The sequence below is a fragment of the Oncorhynchus keta genome, chromosome 28 (genome assembly GCF_023373465.1).
Source record: "Oncorhynchus keta strain PuntledgeMale-10-30-2019 chromosome 28, Oket_V2, whole genome shotgun sequence".
Classification (NCBI taxonomy): Eukaryota; Metazoa; Chordata; class Actinopteri; order Salmoniformes; family Salmonidae; genus Oncorhynchus; species Oncorhynchus keta.
Genome location: NC_068448.1, coordinates 49,228,997 through 49,250,266, shown reverse-complemented (window position 1 = coordinate 49,250,266; position 21,270 = coordinate 49,228,997). Strand labels below are relative to the sequence as shown.

The following is a 21,270-nucleotide window of genomic DNA, read 5'->3' as shown; positions in this document are numbered from 1 at the left end:
AATATCCAGGTGTGTCTGAACCGGAGATTTCCTTCCGATAGTAATCATTCACGGAGTTTTTTGACTTGATTGTAGTGGCTTCCTTTCCTTTTTACCATTGCCAAGCCTGAAGCGGGGTTGTTTGGTACGCATACAGTCCACACTCAAGGTTTCCAAACAGCCAAACATTCAATGACATCCAGGGATATGGTGCAACAAAAAAGTTTATTCTTCTTATATCTAACAAAGAAATGATTCTCCAATCAACTTAAAGCATAGATTACTTGATATGGAAAATACATATTATGACCTGTATGTATGTCTGTATGGTCAAAAAACTATACCGCTCCCGCATCTAGCAAGGACTCCCTCCCCCGAAGGCCCAACTTCCTGCCTTTATCCTAACACACTTACCACAATACAATGAATAGGCAAGAGGGGGGGCCAAAAACTGAATTACACTAACAAAGGAATATATCTCAATCAGGTAAATATAAATCATAAAATATACATTCATATTTAATATATTTACACAAATGTACATGAAGCTCTTTTATACAAATATGTCCAAATCCGCTCTAACACAGTCGGTCTCTGGGATTAGATCCAAAGTCCAAGGTGGAGGTTCAAACAAAGGATCCGCTTCGGGAAAGTCATTTTCCTGGTCGTAATGCTGGTAAGTTGACTTAGCTCCTATATTCAATAGTTCTTCCCGACTGTATGTAATAACACAAAATAAATCATATATATACAACTAATTATTGCATAGCTTCCTAAGGCCTTGCAACGAGGCGACCATCTCTGTCGGTGCCATCTTGAAACAGTTTTTCACTTACAAGGAAAACCTGGATTTGTCACTGTGGTGGTACTAAGTACACTGCTCAAATAAATAAAGGGAACACCCAAACAACACAATGTAACTCCAAGTCAATCACACTTCTGTGAAATCAAACTGTCCACTTAGGAAGCAACACTGATTGACAATAAATTTCACATGCTGTTGTGCAAATGGAATAGACAACAGGTGGAAATTATAAGCAATTAGCAAGACACCCCCAATAAAGGAGTGGTTCTGCAGGTGGGGACCACAGACCACTTCTCAGTTCCTGTGCTTCCTGGCTGATGTTTTGGTCACTTTTGAATGCTGGCAGTGCTTTCAATCTAGTGGTAGCATGCGACGGAGTCTACAACCCACACAAGTGGCTCAGGTAGTGCAGCTCATCCAGGATGGAACATCAATGTGAGCTCTGGCGAGAAGGTTTGCTGTGTCTGTCAGCAGGACCGCTACCTCCGCCTTTGTGTAAGGAGGAGCAGGAGGAGCACTGCCAGAGCCCTGCAAAATGACCTCCAGCAGGCCACACATGTGCATGTGTCTGCTCAAACGGTCAGAAACAGAATCCATGAGGGTGGTATGAGGGCCCGACGTCCACACCGTGCAGGACGTTTGGCAATTGGCAGAGAACACCAAGATTGGCAAATTCGCCACTGGCGCCCTGTGCTCTTCACAGATGAAAGCAGGTTCACACTGAGCATGTGACAGACGTGACAGAGTCTGGAGACACTGTGGAGAACGTTCTGCTGCCTGCAACATCCTCCAGCATGACCGGTTTGGTGGTGGGTCAGTCATGGTGTGGGGTGGGGTGGGGTGGCATTTCTTTAGGGGGCCGCACACCTCCATGTGCTCGCCAGAGGTAGCCTGACTGCCATTAGGTACCGAGATGAGATCCTGAGACCCCTTGTGAGACCATATGCTGGTGCGGTTGGCCCTGGGTTCCTCCTAATGCAAGACTATTCTAGACCTCATGTGGCTGGAGTGTGTCAGCAGTTCCTGCAAGAGAGGAGATCCCTCAGGAGACCATCAGCCACCTCATCAGGAGCACGCCCAGGCATTGTAGGGAGGTCATACAGGCACGTGGAGGCCACACACACTACTGAGCCTCATTTTGACTTGTTTTAAGGACATTACATCAAAGTTGGATCAGCCTGTAGTGTGGTTTTCCACTTTAATTTTGAGTGTGACTCCAAATCCAGACCTCCATGGGTTGATAAATTTGATTTCCATTGATACTTTTTGTTTGATTTTGTTGTCAGCACATTCAACTATGTAAAGAAAAAAGTATCTAATAAGAATATTTCATTCATTCAGATCTAGGATGTGTTATTTTAGTGTTCCCTTTATTTTTTTGAGCAGTGTATATAAAGGCAAAATGCATGCTTTTGTACCTGTGGAGAAAGGTACTATCTGAGGTATGAGGCGGGGTACTTTCATTTACCTATAACTAAAAGTACAAAGGAGGACCTTACAGGGTGCCACCCTAGTGACAAGCGGTTGTACCCTTTAAGGAACAAATCTAAACCTTTATTTCTGAGCATGTAGCCAGAGACAAAACAGTTGCAGGGCCAAAGTCAATTTGAAGTTATGTTGGTATACTTAAGTGTTTTTTAATGAAGTCTACAAAATACATTATACATGATTACTAGATATGTTGCCAAATGAGTTAGGAATTATATATCATGCATTTGTAAGGCAATCCCAATAGTTAAGCCCAATATATAGACCATATGAACTAGTACATGTTTTAAGGAGAATTTGACATGAGACAATTTGTACAGTAAGTTACCTGCATCATAGTAGCCAATAGGTTACTGTAAATTTGCAGTAAATTACTGGTGAAACAGAAGCCAGTAGATTTACAGGACTTTTACTGTCACACAAATTTACAGCATATTATTGGAACACCTGAATACAGTAACATGCTATATTTTTAGAATGTGCAGGACATTACTGGAAGATTAGTGAACAGTGATTGGTGAACTGTTGCAGATTTACAGTGAGGGCAGCTAGTGCCAACAATGGTAGTATTTCTATTACATGTCAATACTGTCAATACCAGTTTTTTTATGTAACCTATTGTGTAACAGTTTAATTAGAATTCATGCATTTTGTATTTTCGAACACAAAAATACAGACATTGACTGACCAGGCGAATCCAGGTGAAAGCTAGAGTATGATCCCTAATTGATGTCACTTGCTAAATGCACTTCAATCAATGTAGATGAAGGAGAGGAGACCGGTTAAAGAAGGATTTTTAAACCTTGAGACATGTATTGGCTATGTGTGTCATTCAGAGAGTGAATGGGCAAGACAAAATATTTGTGTGCCTTTGAACGGGATTTGGTAGTAGTGCCAGGCAAATCAGTTAGTGTCACGCGCCACAACACTGCTGGATTGGGTGTTCCTGATGTGTTGTATGCTCAGTGAATACTTGCAAGTAGCATACTTAACTACAACATTCTCGGGAACATCATCTTTGTACTTGCAATAACTGTGGTATATTCTTGTTTACCTTAGTTTGCACTGACTGAAAGTCGCTCTGGACAAGAGCGTCTGCTAAATGACCAAATTTAAATGTAAAAATGAACAATTGCAAAGCACACTGCTGGGTATTATTCTAATGACCTCCGCCCCCAAATAAGGCCACATTTTTTAAATCAAAATACAAATAGTTTGAGGGCAGAACTCATTAGAATAATCACCAGCAGTGTACTTTGCAAATGCTCATTTAAATGTTGGTAGTTTAGCAGACGCTCTTGTCCAGAGCGACTTTCAGTCAGTGCATGTAATTTAAGGTTAATAAAAAAACATATCACAGAACGTTTTTGTAACCATTACTGGGAATGTTGTTGTTGTTGTTGTTAATTATACATTGGTCAAAAGAAATGCTTTATTTGTTACATGATACCTTTGAATGGATCTCTGGCTAGTGCAACATATGTTATTGTAATATTCACAGTAAATTGCCACCAGCTTTCCGTGAGTTGCTGTAAAATGCAGAGCAATGCTATAGTGCAATACTGTAAAATGTGCCTACTATACTGTAAGAAAGTTAATGCCACTGTAATCATGTTGGTATTTTACTGTATTACATGGGATTCGTGCAAGCAGGTTGGCTGCTAGGTATGTGTATATTACAGAATATTTATGAATATTTGGTGTTTTATATCCTTCACACTTCTAGAGGCCTAAACGAATGTGATTACAGGGAAAAACAGATCAAAAGGAAACGGTTTAATATTCAACCATTAGAGGTTTAAGACCCGCTGTGACTGATCTTTCCCGATATAGGTTAAATTGTTGGGGCACTACCATATATCAAGTAAATTGGTACAGCTCTCTCACTTACGGGTGCAACAAGTATAGCGTCTTACAAGGCACACCTCAAGATGTATTAATGAGCCACAATAATACCATGCACCACAAAAGGTTTTTGGTACTCCAAATGTACAGAATGGTACTGTATTCTGTGGGGATGGTACTTAATTACAGTAAATTACTGGCAGACAGTAAGTTATTGTAGATTTACAGGACAAATAAACAATTGTATGATACTGTATTCTGTGGGGTACAGCATTCTCACTACTGGGTGTAACAAATATAGCCTCTTACAAGTCACGCCTTAAAATATTTTAATGAGCCAGCGATTCGTTCCACTCCCACAATATTTTTCCACAATGCACAATAGTTTACAGTATGATACTGTACATATATAGCAAATCAGGTAATATAGTATTACAGCAATGAATGTAATTTTACAGAAGTGTAGCGGAGCCCCCATAATACATTGCTCTTTACAGCACTGTACTGTAATATAGAACTACAGCAGCTAATTGTGAAAGTTTTGCGGCAATTTTGTTAGTGATAACGTAGACTCTAGTCATTTGAAGTAGGTCCTGTTTGACATGTAGTCTGTGAAATTATAGGACTTCAGTGAACCACCCCTCAGCTGCAGCTCAGTGGGGGCCAATGCACTGGCTGAATTCTGAATATACACTCCTGGTGTAGGATAGTATAGTGGAGGACAGAGCCTGTTTTTTTGTCCCCCTGTTCACACTGACAACTCCAGCTGTCACACACAGGGACAATGGAGAAGAGGGGGTGTGCTCTGAATAGAAAAAATAAACTGGAGACCTCCCCAAAGACTCGTCATCTGCATTTGACAGGACCCCCCCTACCTCACCGCCCCCTTCCCTTTCTCCCTCCTTTTCTCTCTCCTCTCTCCATAATCGTCCTCCTTTCCCTGTAGCTCTCCGCAGGGTAATTTGTCCGCTAAATAACTAATTAGGAGTTTTAGTGGGATTTTGTCAAACTGATTTCTTTCTATGTTTTTCTTCATAGATTAGCATTTACTTATATAGGCTATCAGCTCATATGTTTCGCTCAGATAGGTCTTCACTGAACTTGTTGTTCAGTCTATGCTGTTATTACAAATTAGAATACTAGAATATGTGTAAACCTTCTTATGGTGGTCCAAAGGCCACTCATGTTGGTCAGGGAGGTGGTCAACTATGGTCTGCCAGTGTTGTGATAAGATATTGTGTAAAACAATGAATGTGAATAATTTAGATAGCCAGACAGTTTTAGAGGAATGATTCCATACATTTTTCAAATGAACTGCCAATATGCCAACATTTAATTTAAACAATGCAGTAAATCCACAGCCATACATACACTGGCTCAAATCAGTTGATGATACAGCTTAGACAAGTTGTAAATGCAACAAGGACTGATATTGTATCATATAATAGTACTCACAGCTTTCCAAGAAAACAAAATCTGAGACATGTAGACCTATGGTCTATTTACATATATTTTAGAGGCTTGAAAGAAAAATGGTATCAAACCCAATATAAACTGTATTTATAATTATATGACAATATTTCAGGTTGACTATAATTCCATTACACAATTTCTGGTACATCACATGCCTTACCTGTATACGTAAAAGCAGGAAATGCATCAGTTAAGCCTCTACTGTCATTTATTCCAATTATACTGGTTTGGATTTTTCCCTGACTAAGATGGCTGCCATTTTCGTACAATTACCATTATGGAACTAGACTCTCTAGTAATTTAACTGGTAAAAGGTTATACAGTCACTACTGATGGACACCCCATCCCCTCTTTCTGTAATGCATGCATTCATTCTGGCTATTAGCCTACTGTATTATTATAGGCTACTGTATTTAGGAGTGATAGGGGGAAAGGGTGGAGAGCGCGAGAAAACAGCAATTCACACAGAACACAGAGACCCCAAGTAGCTTAACAAATGAGTGGCTCACCCAATGTCCATTCATGTCCCCCCTCAGCCCACAAGCCTATTAGGCAAGCATCCCTCCTTGAGCATTCACTGTCGACAACATGTGGAGGCATCGCTATAGCAACCAGTGGCTATGACATGTGCAACAGACAGGCAACAGACTCCTAAGGGCTGAATAAAAGGAGTGTCTCAACCATATATGATCTCAAAAAACCCAACCCCTCTCCCCTTCTTTCCATTGGGCACAGAGGCGCTGAAAGGACCCACTATAGGCATCTGCAGATTATTGCGACGCTCAGGCGTGCATATCACCTCGTTCGTTCGTTCTCCTCGTCGTTATTTTATTTTTCTTCTCAATCTTCGTGCGTGAGCATTGGTAGCTGCAGTCTTTTGTTGACGAGGGGGGCGCACCGGACACTGGTAACTTTTGGGGAGGAGAGGTTTGAGTGGGAGGCTGGTTGTGCGCCGGGCACACTGGAGCTGCGGTAGTTGCACCTGCTCTCTGGAATACAACACATATTTCATATGTATTGCAAACCATCTGATTTGCGGATCAACATGGATTTTGGTAATTATTTTCCAGCTTGTGTTACATTTTGGCTGGCTGGTGCTGCTACAACTAGTCTACTGCAGCGGGGAAAGACGTGCACGTTGCACACTTGTCTGGAAGGCATGTATAGGCTAGGCTATCAGTTTTATGTGGAATTAGGTTATATATCTTTTTTTGAATTAATATTTTGACCGCTGCATTTGTTTCTGTAATTGATTGCATTTAAATTGATTTGCAATGCTTGCGTGAGTTGCCTCATTTCGTCACTCTCTCGATGCTCCAGTTACCGGAAAGATGCTATAGTGTCGGGAAAGAAATCTAACAACAACATAAATAGTTCAAATTTAGACGAGGATGATTAATGCGGTAGTAGGCTAAAGTGTTTTAGGCCTATTTTAAGTTATAAGCTAACAGGTGTTGAAAATATAGAACATATGTTTGCTTTACAGCAGCAGAGCGGGAAGATACAAAGTTTTCATCCCTGAATACCAATGGCATTAATTGATGAACTTAAGCACATTGAGTTTTTGAGAAGATCATTGTCTTCCATTTGCGAGTTGTTACCTTTAATTAATTCGGTTGGTTTATTGCCTACAGACCGAAATTGATTTGAGATAGGAATATAGGCTTCATTTTTTTTAATTACAGTTGATTGGCAAAGCAATTATTTATAATAAAAAACGAAAAGCCGCATGGATTTACTTTGGCAAAGGTTCTTATTAACCGCATTAACACTTTTGTGTAACTTTTAATTGAGGAATACTTGCATATTGCAAAATGTGAAATTATTGTTTGATTTGACTTAATCAGACTGGAAAATGGCTGAAATTTATGGAATACGTGATCACAGGCCTGTGACCTTTATCTCAGTCATTTGAATAAACCAGAGCTACCGAAATCCATCTGCCCTTTGTCTTCAGCTAGGTCTACTAATCCGAGAGAGAGAGAGAACGAGGGAGAGACCGAGAGAGAATAATTGAGTGTAAAAACTTCATTGAGCATCCTGTTCCGATGCAAGAAAATTTCAAGTAGACTGTTTTCATTCAAGGTGATAAGCAAGTCAAGGTGAATTAAAAATAATAATTCTGATTCTGATTCTGGCAGTGTATAAGAATTTAAGAGATTTCCTTAAGAGTGTTATTCATAATTGCACACGTTAATTAATCTAAATGTTAAGATTTATTAACTAGGCAAGTCAGTTAAGAACACATGCGCATTTACAATGACTGCCTACCCCTGCCAAACCCGCACGACGCTGGGCCAATTGTGCGCCGCCCTATGGGACTCCCAATCATGGTCGGATGTCATGCAGTCTGGATTCGAACCAGGCATTGCAGTCACCGTGCTTGTACTGAGACGCAATGCCGCTGCACCACCCGGAAGATCAAATACACCTGTCAATAATCATAGTGTGATTTTATAATGTTTATTATACACGTTAATATTTATAACATACATGGGAATGATGATCTGCAAACAAATCAATGTGATTTATTTGTTTATACTTTTTTAATGGTTGTTTGGTTGTTTAAAGGGTGTTTTTTTCTTCCTTCTTAGTTGACTACCTCTGTTTACGTTTCTCCATTCACGCTAATGAACAAAAACTCATCTCTGGCGTAAAATGGGAGTCCTCTCTCTCTTTCCCTCAAGAGAATATGCTCTTCGTTTGTTATCTTTATCCTCTTAGATACATCTGGAAAGGACATACTGTTTTTTTTGCTAGGATCAATTAACAACTTCCTACAAAATATATTTTAGTCACTGCCTGTTGTCACTATAGAGGTTTTATATAATTTGCAGTTATATACCAGAATAATATTTTGACTATAGCACAGTATAATATTGTTGTAATTATGGCTTAACATATTTTTATACCATAAAAGCACAATATGTGATTTTTCTCCCCAACATTTAGCAGAGCAAACATGAAATAAACACTTGACATGTCACAATATATTTTCATGTTAATTGAATTCAAACTGATGATTTACAGTCATGTAAACTAAGAAGTGGTGGAGAGAATGAGAGAGAGAGAGGGAGAGAGAGGGAGAGAGAGAGAGGGAGAGAGAGGGCGAGAGAGAGAGAGAGAGAGACAGACAAGGGGTGCAAGAGCTGCTGTGGTAGACTAAATCTACCTTCCTACAGTTTCATATGCACATACCAAGCCTCAACAATCCAGCTTACATTTATCCTTATCTATCATATTTAATAATTTCCCTCATATTCAATCTGTCAAAGGATAGCATTGATGTAATGGCTCAGAGGTAGCCAAAGCTTTGTTTCACTGTATGTTCTCTGCGGTTTATTAAAGGACTTGTTTTAGACCTCTCTATTGGTTTCAAATCCATTTGACTGTTGATTGAAGCTGTATTTCAGAGTTACGCCCATTGTAATCAACAGAAACACACACACACACACACACACACACACACACACACACACACACACAGCAAACCTTGTGGGGACACACAATTCAGTCCCATTCAAAATCCTATTGTCCCTAACCCTAGCCCGTACACTTACCCTAACCTTAACCCTAACCTTAACCCAAAAACCTAACCTTAAACCTTACACTAAACCTAACCAAAGCTCCTAACCCTAACCCTAAAACTATCCCTAGCTCCTAACCGTAACCCTTAACGTAATTCTAACACTAATTCTAACCTTAACCTCCCTAGAAAATAGCATTTGACCTCGTGGGGACTAACAAAATGTTGGTCAAATTTTTGTTATTTTACTAGTCTTGTGCGGTCTTCTGGTCCCCACAAGAATAGTTAAATATGTCCATACACACACACACACACACACACACACACACACACACACACTCATCAGATCTGCATGGTAATCCGTGTGAGCATATAAGCAAAGGCCTCAGCATCCATAAAGTCACCAAAGGTTAAGGTGTTCATGCGTTGTAATTATGAATGTATTTATTTTCTGATACAAATGATAGATGTTGCTAAATGTGTACCTTACCCTTTTGCCCCCTAGGACTAAGTACCGTGTTTCAGCCGTTGATGATTGTTTTGTGCTTTTGATTTGATTGAAGTTGAAAACCCCTCTTTAATTCTAATTGTTGGAAATGTGAGTGCCATTGACTAGATCGAGGTAGACAGGATACTTGATGGATTTGGGCCACTCGTCCAAAGTCTCTGCAGTGCATCTGGGTTCATATTCTATTAAAAAGTGCTAAAACCTTCCCAGGGGTCCATGCACTTACTGAGACCCAGCCAGGCAGTCATACAGGGACCTGTGAGACAATACCATGCCAATACCAAGCTATTCTCTTGGGCTTAGAACTGACCACCGGGGAGGTGGTTAACAACATCTCTGAAAGGCCCATTCTAGTGGGCTTCTGCTGGGTACACACAATCTAAGATCCCACTTTCAGGCGCTCCTAGCCATTAGATCAGGGGCCTGGGCCAAGGCCTCAATTCAGCCAAACTCAAGGCTGGAAGGCTATTAGGGAAATATTTTACTGTCCAAACCTCCTGTAGCTGCACAATGGCAGGTCTCCCCATGCCAGGACAAAATGGGCCTAAATGACTATAGAGCAGCCAGTTTGTGGGCTGGACAGGAGAGAGTAATAGAGCTTGAGGGAGTTTGAATGCACATTATAAAAACGACTATTATTGTAAAGTAATGAGTGGGGTGGGCAGGAAGTTAATCTAGGTGGGGGTGAGTGGGCGTGGGTGGGATAGACAGGGAGTGAAATACTGTGTGAATTTGCATTTGTATTTCTGTAAGACAAATGACAGAAATCCCAAGTCTTTACTAATATGGAGGTTATGCTTTTCCTTTTGCTGCCAGATTTATGTCCATTTCCTTGTTTGTACATTCTGTCACTGATGTAGGATCTTAATTTGATCCAATTTGCTACAGCGGGGAAATAATTCTGCAGCAACAGGAAACGTGAATTATTATGTGGATTATAATTCATGGACATTTTTGCAGGGGTTGATACATTGTTTGTATGGGAAAATCAAGTTTGACATTTCTAGGTGAAAATTACACATTCCAGAAGCCTTTTTAAACCTCAAAGCACTTTACGTTTAACATCTGTATGTGTGTGCGTGCAGATGTGTAGGGCATTTAATCATCCCCTTTTCTCTCTCTCTCTCTTCCCAGAAGGGCAGCTTGAGACAGATCCCGGTGGTCAAGGAGAGTCATCTGGAGTCTGGTCAGTTCATGGTCTTGACCATCATCTCCATGGTCCTGATCATGGGGGCGCTGGCAGTGTCTGGCTGGCTCTTCTGCCTGCGCCACCGCTCCCACCTCCAACTGAAGGAGAAACTAGCCAGCCTGGGGACTGACACCAGCGCTGATGCAACCGCAACCTATCAGGTGAGAGGAGCCTCCTTTCCGTCAGCCTATCACAGTGCAGCCGCTGAGTGCTCTGCTGGTAGAGAATGCACTCTGGTCCCGGTCCCTGACACTAGCCTTATTCTGATTGGTCTGCAGTGGCACGTAGTCGTTGTGTTTTGAATTACTTGATTTGAAGGGAATATCTGGTTGATTTTGTCACATTTGTAACAGTTGTTTGTAAAATGTCTCTTTGTTCATGATAAGAGCTAGGTTGTGATTTAAGTGTGGTTATCAATAGAATGTAAAGTATGTAACGTTTTTGTAACCTAATTGCCATATTACCCATCATTTGATTTTGTATTACGGAGAAATGTAATTTGTGATTTGGTTGTTATTTAAAATAGAAATAGAATAAACAATTGCTTTTTTTACCATCCAAGTCAAATGTTAGCCTTGTGAAACCAGACTGACCGCTGCACTCATGCTGGTTTAACAAGGCTAGTCAAATGTATCCAGAGGTCTAAACTCCAGACAAAGCCTTGATATTCCATTGAAGGTTGTATTGGCTATGACCTGTGACTAGGGGAGAGCCTTTTCAGCAGGGGAACGGGTTCATTGTATGACCTATTCCTTCCATTCCTCCAGGACCAATGGCTGGCTGGCTGACTGACTGGGTGGCTGGCTGGCTGGCTGACTGGGTGGGTGGGTGGCTGGCTGGCTCGTATTGATTTTGTCCTGGGCTCAGCTGTGCTCAGCATGGGCACTCAGTGCACATCCACCCATCACATTCACATGCTCAATATTTAATCAGCTTTCCACAGTGTCGCCTTTCCCGATTGTACACACTAAAGAGGGACAATCATTAAAGAAAGCAGAGAAAGGTTTTGTTCTCTAACCGTTCATTCAGGCCCCTGTTTCTTCAATGTTCTTTTATTTTGTTGGTTTAATGGACTTTTACAATATGTACAATATATATGAATGTATCGTTACAATACAATAGGTGTCGTTGGAGCCTATCATGTTTACTAGCAGAACAGATGAATTGCTATATGACTGTAGCGTGTCAACTGTTAAGGCAGGTATTGCCAGTTAAGTGGTGTCGCAATCAATCTCAACTCTATACCGTCTTTTTTGTTGTTGTTGTTATTTGCTTTGACATTGAACTTGAAGAAATGAGAATGTCTGGCATCCACGTGTGCATAACATATTTCATGGTTACAGATATAGCTCGAGGGTATAGCAAGTATAAGGGTTGCACAATTCCGGTAACTTTCCCCAAAATTACCAGGTTTTCCCAGAAATCCCTGTTGGAGGCTTCATTGATTTCCTGCTCATTCCCTCCTCCTTCCTATTCCAACCGGGATTTCAGGAATAATTGGACATTTTGGCAAAGTTAACTAAATGATGCAACCCTAGCAAGGACAGTAGTATATTCTCAGAGTAATCTGACTATAGTTTTAGCTGGATTACAATTTGTTTTCCTTTGTTGAAAAGAAACATGGCTTGCGTCCCAAATGGCACCCTATTCTCTATTTTGTGCACTTTTTCCCCCGCCAGAACCCTACGGGCCTATGTAGAGAATAGAGTTCCATTTGAGACGCAAACCCTTGTCTCTGTAAAGGTGTAGATTAGAGATACTGGATTAATTATTAAGTGGACGTGGAAAGTTCCCTAAGGCCGTGGCCCGCGGCAGATTCTCATTGTTATGATGATTAAGGTTAGACGTAGGGAAAGCTGATCCTAGACCAAGGCTTAGGTGCTGATCCCCGGAGGGAAATATCTCAATGATAGATCATGCGATAGACTAGTAGCTATGTGTTGCTTTCAGAAGACACTGCCTTCTGCTCTTCTGGCTTGCTGTTATGGGCCCTGGTCAAAGAAGTGCACTTCATAGGGAATAGGTTGCCATTTGGGATGCAACCCTGGTTATTAATTGAGGTTGAAGATCAGTCTGTGGGTCTGACTGGTGCAGGCCACACACCAAACACGATGGGCCTCACAGATTACTGTGAATATAATGGAGAAATCTCCAGCTCCACATAAGACTGACACTATCGGGAGTAGGGGAGAAAGAAGGGGGAGTGGGGGGGTTCGGGTCCTGTAAGATTGCACCCTTCAAACAATGAGGTGTTTTTTTCTCTTCTTCTCTTTTCTCTCCTTTTTCATATGTGGGAAGATGAGTGGCTGGCTAGATAACGCTCAGGCTCTGAATCCCTAATGGGGCATCTGTGAGCACAAGGCATGATGGGAGAAAAGCCGAGTCAATATGTAGAGAGGAGTAATCTTCATGGTGGGGTGGCGGCAGAAGGAGAGTTTTTTTCATATAGAAGTCTCTTCTGAATCCAATATAATCACACGTACAGATGTACGATCTTCATTTTGTCGCAGTGAAATATGTTGTTTTACAGGGTCAGCCATAGAAGTGCAGCGCTCCTGGAGCAAAGTGCCGTTAAGGGCTCTGCTCAAGGGCAGATCGGCCAATTTTTATCCGATGTAGGCGACCTTTCGGTTACTGGCCCAACGCTCCAACACTCTTAACCGCCAGGCTACCTGCCGCCATCGTACCTTACAAACCTCCAAAGCGTTTTTTTAAAAACCTCAAATGCATTGCAGGGAAATTCTCCTGCAACAGGGTGATCAAATGAAGATCCTACATCTGTACAAGTTCAATCCAAATGCCAAAGTAAAGGCCTACTGCACATGTGAATACATAGGTTGCCCATCCCTGTTGTAGTTTTGTTGTTATGAATAAGGGTGGATGCTCAATTCAAAGAAAATCCATTGGGCTTAAAGTATTGATTCCTTGTTCAATCCCTTTGAGTGATGGAAGCAGATATATTTCTTACCGAAAGATGAATATGGTTGTTAGATTTTGAACGTGGGCAGTCTTTTTGTTGCTCATGGGCAGTATCATTGATTTTTGTTGTTTTTGTTGCTCATCTTTTTATCAACTATTGTCTTCATAATAACTTGTGCCTCCTTGTAAGAAAATACATAAGTAACTAATGCATTATTAAACAAGTGGCTCGTTGAAATGTTTACCACATTTAAACAAATTAAACAAATTAAACAAAAACACATTAAAACAAATGAACACATCCCTTGCGAGCCAGCCACCCAATGTATTCTTACAGTTTATTATTATTTGCTTTGTCAAATGGTGGCAATACACTGGCTTGACCTTGGCAATTCAAGTTTTTTGAAGGTCACTTCATTGAACCTTAACTGTATTTCTACTTCCTGACATCATTTATATAAATAGGTTTGCTACAAACCATGCTCCATAGGTCACAGTGATATCCCTGTCTGACACAATCTCAATTTCAAAACAATGTATGTTTGGTCTTTTGTACTGGAATAATATTGTATTGTAATATTTTGCCTTGACATAACAGCAAAGTCCTACACCATTTAGAAGTCCTTTTTATTTGCAATGGTAATGCACTAAGAATCAGCTAAGGGTCAACCAATGGCTGATCAGGTTCTCCACTCTCCTTTCCAGGAGCTGTGTCGCCAGCGGATGGCTGTGCGGACATCAGAGCGTCCGGAGCGTGCGGAGTGCCCGGAGCCTCTGCGGCGCCTCTCGCGGCTGAACAGCTCGTCTTCTCAGTTCAGCGACGGGGGACCCATAGCCAGCCCCTCGGCCCGTAGCTCCACTTCCTCCTGGTGCGAAGAGCCTGTCCCTTCCAACATGGACATCTCCACCGGCCACATGATACTGGTACAACAAAATACGTGCCGCAACAGTACCCTATAGTCTGCCTGTCTTTCGGTCCTTCTGTCTGTCCTGTCTGTCTGAGTGTATGTATATATGCACAGTATGCCTGTCTGATGCAAGGAGCCTGATGTTTGGAGTCAGTATGAAGTATCGTGTGTGTAATTTATAGGATGTCTCCCCTCTGCCCTCAGCTTCCAGCTTTGATTCTGTTTGTCTGTCTGGCTCTGTCTCTCTAACCCTTTCCCTCACTATGCTCGCTACATCTCTGCGGTTATCTCATTTTATTTCCAGCTCTGTCTTTCCTTCCGCCTCTATCTCTCTTCCTCTTCCTCTTTTTTTTTTTTTTCTCTCGCTTTATCCCGCCCCGCCATCTCTGCCATTCTTTCTCTTGCTCTTGTTTTCTCGCTCTCACTGTCACCCTCTTTATCCCTCCTCCTTGCCCCTCTCCTCTCTCTCTCTCCCTCCCTCCCTCCCTCTCTCTCTCCCTCCTGCTCGTTCTCTATTAAAGCCAAAGTGATACGGAAATTGCTTTGTGTGATGAGAGCTGCTCTAAAGTGAAATATCATTACCCAGCTGATTGTCAGTTGAATGTTTCAGAATGATTATTATTCTTTTTCCTTGTGGGGCCCCTCAGTTGCGCACACAATGGATTGTTTGGATTTTGCACAACTTCTGTCTTATTCACTGCAGACAAGCTTGATAAAAGAGATGGAAAGATGCCTGGCAGTGTTTTCATTCGTGGGGTAGAATTCATCATCACGGTGCATGTCAGGCTTCTCCTATAAGGAAGGGAAATGAGTTTGAGTAACGCGTTGGATTTGTCATAATGAATGGGCTTTATTGCAAATGTCAAGGCTGGTTGAGACACCTCTATTGAAAACATTTGAATAGAACATATTTGACCTTTACATTACAACAAAGTTCTACACCATGTAGAGGTCTTTTACATTTGCCTTGCTAAGAATCAACCAGATTCACTGCAGATTCTTGTATAATGCACATAAAAACCACACAGACCGTGACTCTGTTTTGACTCCTGAGTGATCGATTAACCACATGTGAGATTGCCTTGGTATCCCTGATCTCAGACCAGATTTTCTTTTTTTCATCTATCCTGTCCTGTCCTCTGTGGATCTCATGCAGCGTGGACTGTGGGAGTGATGAGTACCTTGCTCTCATGCTGGGTGGGGCTATCTTATAGCTCACACCTACATCTAACACACTGGATGGAGTAGGAGGCTCTTCCTAGCCCAATCTACACTTATCCATGCTTCACCTGGGTTTTTCCCCCAATGGCACTCTATGCCCTATATACTGTAGTGCACTACTTTTGCCCTGAGCCCTGTGGGCCCTGTTCAAATTTGTGCACTAAATAAGGAATAGAGGGCCATTTGGGATGTCGACCTGTTAATATTGTATCTGTAGTTCTGGCTCAGATCCATGAACCACATGCTGTTAAGTTACTCCAGGAGATACAGTCACACTTTAGTACAGGTGTTCAGAACTGTAGAGTGAAATGTATATAATAACTTCCTCGGTTCAATATCAGAGTCGGTGGGATGGTGGGATTAGTTTCTATGATTGCCTAGACTTTATTCTCTCCTATTTTGGTCGACCTTCTGGTGCTGAGGCATGTTGAAACATGCAGTCTGTGTGTTTCGGTCACCCATATTTATGCACCATAAATTAGAATGGGTAAGGATTTTTCAGTGCACAATATGTATCCAATTTCAAACCTATTCAAAGACAAACAGCCTTTTTAGGAGCAGTAACACCAGCTATGTAATTCTACTGACAAGCTTTCAGCACCATGGATAACTCCATACAGTAATGCTTCTATTGCTTTTACATAGTTATGCTTTGTTTTTGGTACTGTTTTTATGATGTCCAGTAGATATGGTTGCGATGTTGATATAATTGCCGTTGTTACTGTATATGTACCCTCTGTAAATGCTTATTTGTTGCCTTTAGAAAATTGATAGCAAGCCCCAGGCAAGATTTCATTATTTTTGATGGCTTACTTCCATGTCTTAAAAAAATCTAATTGAAAATGAATCATTTGTTAGAGTAAGGCAGGCAATTTATTAAGGACAAGTGAGTTGTACGCTTTTGATTATATCCCTGATTGATTGGGCTGATTGCAATGCCCTTTCTCTCCAGGCTGGAGAGAAAAGCTACTACGCTTTTCAGACACTTTCTACTTTCCCCATGGCATTCCCTGTGACTTCTCAGTATTTCGTATTCATCATCTTCAAATAGGTGTCTTCATATAGCCATGTCGGCTGACTGTACCCATTATTACAGTGACATCACAGTGGCACAACAGTAGCAACGTTGTGTCACTTGTTGCGTCTGTATTTTCTCTGTATCTAATGTAGCAGCTCTTTATGGCCAATGAGGGCCATTGTTAGGGGGATTACTCAGTGTTTCCTTGACATCCATCCTCTCAGAACCTCTGATTGACAGCCCAGTTACTAATCCCTTATTTACTCAGCCCTGTTACTCTTGTTACGTTCCAAATGGCACCCTATAGCCCATAGGGCTCTGGTCAAAAGTAGTGTACTGTGTAGAGAATAGGATGCCATTTGGGACACACACTCTCTGCCTCTAGAAGATGAGGTGATCCGCTGCTTCATCCATCCACAATCAGGCTGCTACATCACTACCTACAAATCCCAGCTCCCACATAAACAACACAATTATTACAATTTGTGATGAAGAGTAGGTGCATAAGACAGTGACTGGCGGCAATTCTGTAGCCCTTCTGAAAGTATTGATCAAATATTTACTCATATAGGTCTGTGTAGGGAAGGTGGATGGGGTGTCATGCTGTGGACCTACAGTGTATGGGCCCTGGTCAAAAGTAGTGCACTATATAGGGAACAAGGTGCTAATTGAGACACACTTGTTCCACTCTGTCAAGAGAACTGCATGAAAATGGCTCTGTCAAGTGTTCCTGACACCCTGTCACTCAACCGTCACTTCTGAAAAGACTGCATTGTTTGTTTGTTGCGTCGGCAACACAGCAGCCAACATGCAGATTGGTGCTCACTGCTGACAAAGAACAGTCAACAGAATGATATGATAGAGATGGTGACAATTGCTTTTTTTGGTGCAAATTTGGTCATTTTCACTCAAAAGGAAAGCAAAGAATTCTTATTTAAAGTAGTTGATGTGTAGTCAATGACAGCCAACCCCTCTGAGTTGCTAGTGACTAGAGTACATATACTGTTATTACTGCAATGAGGCATAATAATTGGACCTACATGTGCCCTCTAATACACTGCTTGTCATTTGGTGCATTATCTACTATGACTGGGCTGCATCCAAAATGACACACTATCCCTGACATAGTGCATGACTTTTGACCAGAGTCCTATGTGCCCCGGTCAACAGTAGAGCACCATATAGGGAATAGGGTGTAATTTGGTACCCAGCCTGGAACTTTAGAAACAAAAAACTGCTGTGAAATACAATCTACTGTTTTTTGACAAAGATATGACTGGAAGTCATAGTGAATGGCGGAAGAGGGGATATTAGAGGGGCTAATGTCCCGTACTGTGCATGTCCCTGAACATGTCAGTTGTATCCATGTTGAGATTGAATTGACAGCCTTAACTGTACTGTAGATAAACACGGTGCATCACCTCTCTCTCCCGACTCACCTCCGCTGCCTTTTTAATGTTTGATAAAAGCATAGCACTACTGGGTATAGCTTTCATTGTATTACCCGGCTGATCCCCCACATCAGTTTATGAGTCTGTAATCTCCTGCCTTACACAATGACGGCCTAAACCGTTTAACCCTGCGGGGAGCGGGGAGCGTTGATACAAGCGTCAGGCGGACACTGTTCCTCTGAAAAAGAGTCTTCTCCAGAGCCGCCCCAGCCTCTGAGCTCCATAAGACCTGGTTTGTTAGAGGAGCAACGTTGGCTTTTTTCATCCCCCTGCTTTTCTTTTCTCCTTGTCTCTCTGGCGAATTAAATGTTGCTGTTCTCCAAGCGACAGCTTAAACGCAGACAATCTTATCAGGAGCTGTGCAAGCGGTTTGAAAGACGATGATTGAAGCACTGAAGTATTTCCAATGTAGAGAAACCTTTCAGGAGTCTTTAATTGCGAGGAGCGGTTTTTGGTGGCCCCTCCCCCAACACCTCCATAACTCCCCCCCCCTAAATCTTTCTGTCTGTCTGTTGGTCTGCCTGTTGACATGGGAATAGTATTCTGCTCCAGTGTGTAGATAGGAAGGCCTTAGAGATCCACTGAAATAGAGCAGGTCTACAGCATAGGCATGAATTGCCTTTCATTTGATCTATTCTAGACAGTGAATGACAATCAAAAATATTCTGGGGGTTCTCTCCCCATCCTTCCCCTCTTAATGCTGCTATATGTAGTTACTTTTCCATTTCAAAATCAGTATCTTTTGTTTGATTATTTAGTTATTGATTATTTACTTGTTTTAAAATTGTCACCTTTTCTCTCTCCTTAGTCGTACATGGAGGACCACTTGAAGAACAAGAACCGCCTGGAGAGGGAGTGGGAGGCGATGTGTGGTTACCTGGCTGAGCCCGGTGACTGTGACGTGGGCCAGGGCCAACACAACACCAAGAGGAACCGGTCTGACGCCGTGGTTGTCTGTAAGTGTTGTTACACACCCCTGACCGTGTGCAGTCTGACCACATCTCTCAGGAGCTGATTACTAGGTTATTCAAGTGTTATTTCTGGCCATGTGAACTGACACTGAAATACAGTATTTTCAATTCCATGTCATTTATCAACAATGAAATGTTTCAATCGAGGAAAAGCAAAAAATGTGTGGCGTATTATGTATTTCTACCACAGATGATCATTCCAGAATCACCTTGAAGGCTGAGAATAACCATGGCAACTCGGATTACATCAATGCTAGCCCAATTGTGAGTATCATTCCGCGTCCCATACTCCTTCACTTTATGTTTATTTTACGCTTTGTGGTTGCAACTCTACACAAAGACCTGTTGAGGTTGGATTTTATATTGAAATTAAATGTGTTTTTGTGACTTGTCATTAATTTTCCCATTGAACCTTTTGCCTTTGTTCCTCACATTTTGCACCTCAATGGATTCGTCAGTGTCTTTTGAATTAATAGTTTGTCACCTTCCTTGTTTTGAAATGGCTGCTCTCTTGAGATACCAGCTCTGCTTTGACATATTCATCCCAAAAGAATGGCGGTTTATTATTATTTAGACTCGGTAATGTTTCCCCTGAACAAATCCAAAATGGCCCAAATATCGGGAAAGTTTAGGGTTATATTCTTGTCTTTTTCACATTTCACAATAAAAGCTATTTCTGATTTCCCCTGCGGCTTCTAGAGAAGGATTCCATTAAAAAACAACAGTAAACTATGCATTTCAAATACAGTAGGAAATCTCTTGGAGAGAGATGGGGATGGGTTCCTCCACATTTGGGCTAAAACACCATTACTGTATAGCACAGAACAAAACTAACTGGAAGTTTGCAAACATCTATTTATTGTATATTCTTCATTTTAATGCATACATAATGCATTACGTAATAATGATACCATGTTTTTTATGATAACAATCTATTTTTATTTTTGCTTCTGAAGCCGTAGTATTTTGAGTGATTGTCAGACAGAAATTCACTTTCGACTATGTCAAGTCATTCTACTTATCTGTGTTGTGGTTGAGCTGAATCTGCTCTCTCTCCTCCCTAAATCTCTCTCTGTTTAATATGAAAAATGTCCCTTAAAATATCTATGATCTATTTCTCCATTTGCATCTCTCCAAAATTAGAAGGTTAAACTAAATTCTCTCTTCCCTGTATTGTGTTGTCGTTCAAAGAGGAAAACATGCTACATGGCGCCGACAGATATGGTCGCCTCGCTTCGCATTCATAGGAAACTCATAGGAAACTATGCAGTATTTTTTTTACACTGTTACCCCAGGAAATCTTAAGTCTTATTACATACAGCCAGGAAGAACTATTGGATATAAGAGTAACGTCAACTTGCCAACATTACGACCAGGAATACGACTTTCTCGAAGCGGATCCTCTGTTTGGACCACCACCCAGGACAATGGATCGGATCCCAGTAGGCGACCCAAAACAACGGCGCCGCAGAAGGGGCAGATGGAGCGGTCTTCTGGTCAGGCTCCGTAGACGGGCACATCGCTCACTGCTCCCGAGTATACTGCTCGCCAATGTCCAGTCTCTTGACAACAAGGTAGACGAAATTCGAGCAAGGGTTGCCTTCCAGAGAGACATCAGAGATTGTAACATTCTCTGTTTCACGGAAACATGGCTCTCTCGGGATACGTTATCAGAGTCGGTACAGCCACCCGGTTTCTTCACGCACCGCGCCAAACAGAAACAAACATCTCTCTGGTAAGAAGAAGAAGGGGGTGTATGCCTTATGATTAATGAGTTGTAGTGTGATCATAACAACATACAGGAACTCAAGTCCTTACAATGAAATGCCAACCGCATTATCTACCAAGAGAATTATCTTAGATTATAATCACAACTCTATGTAAACTGGAAACCACATATCCTGAAGCTGCATTTATTGTAGATGGGGATCTTAACCAGGGGTCCCGCTAGCAGGACAACTTCCGGTGA

General features: G+C 41.6%; 1 protein-coding gene across 2 annotated transcripts in view; it reads left to right on the top strand.

Annotated features, from left to right (window-relative positions):
* Positions 1 to 21,270, top strand: part of LOC118361537 (receptor-type tyrosine-protein phosphatase N2-like) — a 263,321-nt gene that overhangs the window by 210,743 nt on the left and 31,308 nt on the right. For both annotated transcript variants that reach the window (XM_035741548.2, XM_035741546.2), the window contains 4 exons: positions 10,759 to 10,974; positions 14,438 to 14,656; positions 19,139 to 19,286; positions 19,492 to 19,565. In XM_035741548.2, coding sequence (XP_035597441.1) covers positions 10,759 to 10,974; positions 14,438 to 14,656; positions 19,139 to 19,286; positions 19,492 to 19,565 — 657 coding nt within the window. The remainder of the gene's footprint in view (positions 1 to 10,758; positions 10,975 to 14,437; positions 14,657 to 19,138; positions 19,287 to 19,491; positions 19,566 to 21,270) is intronic.